Source organism: Limulus polyphemus, unplaced genomic scaffold, assembly GCF_000517525.1.
Source record: "Limulus polyphemus unplaced genomic scaffold, Limulus_polyphemus-2.1.2 Scaffold9181, whole genome shotgun sequence".
In the NCBI taxonomy this organism is placed as follows: domain Eukaryota; kingdom Metazoa; phylum Arthropoda; class Merostomata; order Xiphosura; family Limulidae; genus Limulus; species Limulus polyphemus.
This window is the reverse complement of record NW_013674791.1, coordinates 17,317-24,536: the sequence shown is the minus strand read 5'-3', so window position 1 is coordinate 24,536 and position 7,220 is coordinate 17,317. Positions and strand designations below refer to the sequence as shown.

At 30.4% G+C, this 7,220-nt stretch overlaps 1 protein-coding gene across 1 annotated transcript in view; it reads right to left on the bottom strand.

Annotated features, from left to right (window-relative positions):
* Positions 1–229: 229 nt before the first annotated feature.
* The window catches only part of LOC106475795 (F-actin-capping protein subunit alpha-like), an 8,922-nt gene continuing 1,931 nt past the window's right edge, over positions 230–7,220 (bottom strand). Inside the window, exons 2-5 of the mRNA XM_013936471.2 lie at positions 7,167–7,210; positions 4,740–5,026; positions 922–1,006; positions 230–327 (exon numbers count right to left, since the gene is read on the bottom strand). Of these exons, the coding sequence (XP_013791925.2) occupies positions 235–327; positions 922–1,006; positions 4,740–5,026; positions 7,167–7,210 (509 nt within the window). The 3' untranslated portion in view covers positions 230–234. The remainder of the gene's footprint in view (positions 328–921; positions 1,007–4,739; positions 5,027–7,166; positions 7,211–7,220) is intronic.

The following is a 7,220-nucleotide window of genomic DNA, read 5'->3' as shown; positions in this document are numbered from 1 at the left end:
ACGTTTAGATTGAATGGTAATTTATAATCAGTCACAAGAACGTCGATTCTGAATCACTTGAAAAAAACACGGGGGTGCTTAACTTTTTTCCAGGTGTATATATCTATAAACATGATTGAGAAAGAGTTAATAAGTAAAACAAAACGTGAATTCAGTATATTGGCCAGTAGCAGAAACAGTTCACTAGTGCATAATTCTAAGAACATACAAGTTAAAGCAAAGTAGAATGTACAATTAACACAAGCAAATACTTACTGAAATAGATAATGATTCTTTTATTTCTTTAGAAGTAACTAACTGTACATTTCCATCTTCATAGTAATGAACCTAAAAAATAGAAAATAAATTCACTCTCACCCTAAAACTTTGTATATTTTTATAAAATCTATATGCAAAAAATTGTTTTTTGTCCATAACTTTGTATATTCTTTCCACATTTTCAACAATTTTTATTGTAAATGAATTTTTTGTAAATCAATAAAAGATATTAAGAATTCTACACTTGTTTTCCAGTTTTCACTTTACCTCTGCTCCAAGCTATGATTCAATAATATATTTATATTATAATAGCAAAGAAGATTTTATGAGTTTTCTGGCCCGGTCTAGTATGAAGGGACGTGTTTGTTCAGTGGAAGTATGTGTTGGAAAATAAAGTTCTGCACATTTTATGTTATGTTATGAAACACTGAAAAATTCTGTAGTTACATGTCACATCTTGATATGCCTTTAATACTAAGGAAAAGGTTAACAAGAACAGAAATTTCCCTGCTTTATTAAGGTTCTGATAATAAGAATTTTGTTTTATGTACACTTCAATTATTTTTCCATTATTTACATTATGAAGAGCTTAGCTTTGTTATAAGCCACGTGCCTTTTTCTATGTCAGTGAAAACATTATGTAACAAAATATTTCATGTTCACCTGTACTTTAACAAGTCCTTGTAATTCAACAGTTCCTGGTACAGGGGGAAAAGTGACTGTCCAGACTGAGCGCCAGCGCCCATTCCTATATGAAAATAATAAAATATCATTGTAAATGTTTTCAGAATATGAATACATCTGAGAATAACTATTTTTACTGTGTATTTGCCTTGTTTTTCATACGATAGTTTCGTTCCTTATTAACTAATTATCATCAGAAACATATGATACGGCAAAAATTTCTAAAATATTGAATAAGAATTAAAAACAACAGTCCATATATTTCTACACATTTCAATAACAACCTACATGCTATCTTAAAGTAAAACTGACAACAGATTTTAACCAAAATTAATTAATTTAGATCCACTTAATATTACCTGCTTATCAGGAAGCATCAATAATATACAAGTGTTCTGAAAACAATATTGGTATATGTATATATCTTTAAATAACAATAACTACACTTTTACTGACATCACTTTACGAAAACATTGATCAAATGTGCTCAAAAACTTTGTGATTTTTTCCCAAGGCTTAACTGACACTTCACTATAAATACACATTTAAAGGAAGCTAACTGATATTAAGCTCCTAAATTTCAAACTCTGGTTAAGATACAGACATGTTTCTTTAAGACTAGCAGCTATCCACAAAACATTTATGATAGTTCTCATGCCCTTCACCTGCATTTTCCTTATTCTATCAGTTTCATGCACGCCATTTAAGCTACACCTTCTTGCAGGCATTGTGTGTTAGATCAATAAATCCTGGTCTATTTGAAAAAAAAATTATGTGGTCAGACAAACTTATGTAGACGTAACTCTATTTACTAAACTACACATAAAGTAGTACAGAGTATCAAATATTTATAAACGTTCAGTGTGTGAAACAGTATTACGAGTTGGAACAAGGAAACTCACCAAAATGAAGAATAAAACTCGTAGTAAAGAAAAATGTTGGTAAAAGATGTTTACAGTAGACTATGATATGAACGAAATCAAAATTATTGCAAAGCTAAGTTGTAATGAAAGCAAAATTAGCTAAATATGCAGAAAAGTGTGTTCACAAAGTGATAAGCATACACGGTTTTAATCAACTGTGCATGCATATTTCAGACCTAAATAAGTTGAGAAAGCATATAGCAATTGTATTTATTGTAATGTTTCTTTTTTATTAAGAAATTACATGTGAGTTAAGTGTTGTTTGTGTGAAATACTTTGCAAAGAAAAAAACTTGAGTTGAAATCAAGTGAATGGACAACTTCTACATAATTACAAGGATGTACTCTTACCGTACAGTTATATTCGTTGGTAGCAGTGTGAAGTGAATGGACAACTTCTACATAATTACAAGGATGTACTCTTACCATACAGTTATATTGGTTGGTAGCAGTGTGAAGTGAATGGACAACTTCTACATAATTACAAGGATGTACTCTTACCATACAGTTATATTGGTTGGTAGCAGTGTGAAGTGAATGGATAATACAGGCCTTTGATGGTTTTATTGTCTTAAAATTTTTACATGTTCTACAGTAATTCCTGTAAACTGAATCTGAAAATAATATCCATTTTTCTCCATCACGTATACATTCTTCACAAAATGTCATAAAGCAATACATAAAAGAAAGACCACAACACATAGTTTTGAGGCTAAAAGATGTAGATTTCACAAAAAAATCAGGATGAATGAGGATGCAAATTTGTTTGACATCAATGTTCTTCCCTTTTCTTCAGTTTCTTTGTATTTTTGTTAACAAACATAATAATTAAAAATATTCATTGTGGTAAATGAAATAATAATTTGATCTAAGTGAGAGTTTTTCTTCTCGATTTGTAAAAAATCTTTACATAATAGAAAAAAATGAATATTATTTTCGCAATCTGCGTAGCTGATTTATATAAAATTCGTTATTAAAACAAGAACAATTTTTTATGAAGTTTACATTCACAGGCCCGTGTAATTTCTACATAATTACGAGGATGCACTCTTACCAAACAGTTTTATTGGTTGGTAATAGTGAAATGAATGTACAATCTTTATATAGATAAGATTACAATTTGGTAAACCAAACAAATTTCTTAGGTAGATTTATACCACCATTCTGAGGTCTACATTTTTTAATGTTATTGAAACTATTAGATGAAACCAAATTACTCATTATAAAACTGTGAATGCTTGATACTTGTGAAGTATAAGAGTTCCTAGTAACTTTGTATCATCACTTTCATACTTCACAAAAAGGTTCTCATAACTAGGATATGGGATACGTGGATTAATATTTAAACTATTGAAAGACTATAAAGCAATATCATAAGGCTATGTAGCATTAACCCTCAAATTAGTGACTTGCTTTTATACCATTCACTATCAGAAGAGTTTGTTTATTGTATCATATTGAGTAATTATATGTTTTCTGCCTGTTACAACGTTTAGTGTAAAGTACTGACTAAACAAGTCAGGTTAAATCATTTATTTTCTATGTAAAGTACATAGGAAAACTCACCAGTAATTAGTGGAATGAATTGTAGTACTGTTGGTAGTTTTATAGTGTTTTTTATCGTGGGCTTATATGTGTCTAGGGCCTTGTAACCTGAAATCTCGTAGACCCACAAACAATACGGTTATATGTTGCTAGGGGCCTTGTAACCTGAAATCTCGTAGACCCACTAACAATACGATTATATGTTGCTAGGGGCCTTGTAACCTGAAATCTCGTAGACCCACAAACAATACGATTATATGTTGCTAGAGGCCCTGTTACCAGAAATCTTGTAGACCCACTAACAATACGATTATATGTTGCTAGGGGCCTTGTAACCTGAAATCTCGTAGACCCACAAACAATACGGTTATATGTTGCTAGGGGCCTTGTAACCCGAAATCTTGTAGACCCACTAACAATACGATTATATGTTGCTAGGGGCCTTGTAACCTGAAATCTCGTAGACCCACAAACAATACGGTTATATGTTGCTAGGGGCCTTGTAACCTGAAATATCGTAGACCCACAAACAATACGGTTATATGTTGCTAGGGGCCCTGTTACCAGAAATCTCGTAGACCCACAAACAATACAGTGAACAAATATCTCATCAAAAAGCCAATGGGAACCATACAGACTCCTATCAGTAACTCTAGGGTCAAAATATGTTTTCATACTATATTCAAAAGTAATTTATGTTTATACAGTTAATATTAGCCATGTGGAATAGAAAACACACACTTAAAGCTTAACAACAGTTTGAATTAACCAATTGTAAAATCATCTAGTTGCCATTTAAAAGTACAGAAACCTATCCTTTTTATATTTTAACTGAATGATCTGCAAATACTATCATTGTCTATTAAGTTGAACGTTAATCTACTATAGTGCTATCCAATAATTCAAGAAAAGGTGGAGTTTACAAGATGAAGTTGCTGGCTATGGCAAATATAAGCTTCCCCTCTTGCAGTATACACATGCACAAATTTTTTAAAATGGACTATTTACTTGAGTTTTTAAGGGGGACACAAAATGGTTGATTTAGAGCACTTGGATAAGCCAAGCCAAAAAAAGGTACAACGGGTATTGTTTGCCACAGGGATCAAACCGTAATTTTAGATCAGAAGCCCTCGAGCATGCTGATGATCCAGTGGTATGCAATTCTTTTACGCAACCATTACACATTGCCCTTATTGATTTCACTTAGATTTCAAGTAAAAATGTCATATTATTATAATGGTAGAAAAGTTTTTATGTCAAAAAACAAAAAAGTCAGTTATTACAAACAGAGCACAAAGCATGAAAAAAAGCAAACAGAATAAGACTTTACCAGTAGTTTTTAGGTTGAAAATTATGATCTTCAATACAAGCAGTAAGACTGATGTTGCCACCCTGTCCGTGACCAAAGACAGAACAATTTCCATGCCTGTAGTGGTCTTCTGTGTACTGAGTCCATGCATCCTCTAGTGCTGACCGCCAGGATTCTGCAGTTTGATCAGTTTCATGAGGTTGGAACTCTGTAGGTTCTTTTTTTAAATGATCATACTTAAATGACTGTTGACTCCGAGGGTCAAGGAAGCGACTATTTCCTAAATCATTGTATTCTGTAACTAAAACCTAAAAGCATATCAAAACCAAGCGTGGATTATCATCTTGATGATTACACTAAACATAGATGAAGCATACCAGACAAATCTAGCGACCTCAATTACAATGATTTTTTGAGGGTCAATGTAACAATCACTTAAATAAATGTCATGCAAAACATTTCATATTCTTACAACACTTTTGGATTTTACAGTTGGCAAGACAAAATTTATTCACAGTGAACACTGATTTTTCATCCCTAACTTCATATATAAACTGCAGCTTAAAACACGTTATATAATACTATATTAACGGGTGCTATTTCAAAATGATACTTATATATAAAAAATCTTCTTAAGTTTACACAGAAAAATTATCCTGGGCAATGAAATGTTAAAAGATAAAATATTTACTCACATTTAAATGAAAATATGTTTCTACCATCATCTTATTTTACATTTCTTTTTAGCTTCTTATGCACTAAAAATCATGAAAGCATTACATTTTCAACAAAAAAAAACTTGCAGGAATACACTATGGATAAACAATACATCACTAACAATTCTTAAACTGTTATTGCAAGTCACTAATAATCTATAAAGAATCATTGTAAATCCAATAACAAGTTTTAAAGTGCTGTTACACATCACTAACAATTCTTAAACTGTTATTACAAGTCACTAATAATCTATAAAGTATCATTGTAAATCCAATAACAAGTTTTAAATTGCTGTTACACATCACTAACAATTCTTAAACTGTTATTACAAGTCACTAATAATCTATAAAGTATCATTGTAAATCCAATAACAAGTTTTAAATTGCTGTTACACATCACTAACAATTCTTAAACTGTTATTACAAGTCACTAATAATCTATAAAGTATCATTGTAAATCCAATAACAAGTTTTAAAGTGCTGTTACACATCACTAACAATTCTTAAACTGTTATTACAAGTCACTAATAATCTATAAAGTATCATTGTAAATTCAATAACAATTTTTAAAGTGCTGTTGCCAATCTAAACTCCATACTAATGAATTTCCTCTGGTGGTGTACTAACCCATGACTGACATTAAGGGTGCAATGAGTGAAAAAGATGATGACAATCTAAATATAATGTTGTTCTGATATATTTGAAAAAAAGAATCAACAAAGTTAGTATTCAAGTAAGGAATTATATTAATTTTTTACTCTTAACACATCATCCTTCTGATTGCCTTATTACATAACTCACTAAAACTGTATTATATCCAAGGAAAGGAGAAATAGATTCATTCAAGCATTTCTAGGCCCTATTTAAGTATTTCCAAGAAAAATATAAATTTTTTTTATCTCTTTAGGCTAAAACCTATCTTTATAAATACCTATATTTAAGATGACCTCTTCAAATTCCACAGATTTTATGCAAATACAATATCTTGTAACATACAACATCTTCGAATAATTAACATTAATTTGCTATGATTAACACCATAAGCAACCAATGACTGTTTTTAACTCTCTTTTAAATATATTACTTTCCTAAATAATAAAAAAGTTGTAATATAATTTGGCAAGCTGGAAGTTAATTTTTTTGTTACTGCTTAATACCATAAAAAACAAAATTTATCTTAAAAAAATTCTTATTAAAGAGCATTTAATACGTGTTAAGTTCTTTCAACTTTTCTTATTGTAAAAGTTCCAGGTCAAAGATAATTATGTTCCATCTCTTTATAGTTGAATGGTAAAAAATGTGTACAATTTTTAAGTGGCTTACGTTTTTGTGAAAAGAAAGGAACTACATGTTGTTTCTGAGAATATTTTTATCTTCAGAAGATCAAACAAAAGTAAACCTTTGTTACACAACATAGTCTTTAAATAATTAATAAAAACCAATTATCTACATTTTTTTATTCATTTCTAATACTCTTAGATACTGCTTTTAAGATGTCTACATTTTTTCTACTTTTCTATAAATACTATCATTTTAATGATGCCTGTCTCCCAGATTCTGCTCTTGCTTGGTTCTTACAAGCATTAAGGATTCCATGTTTTCTCAACATTTAGCCAAGCTTGATGATGCATTATTTGTGAACAGTTTAGAATACATCTTTACAATAACTTACTGTATATTTGGAACCATCTATTCTCACTGGGGTAAGAATAACATCTTTACAATAACTTACTGTGTATTTGGAACCATCTATTCTCACTGGGGTACGAATAACATCTTTACAATA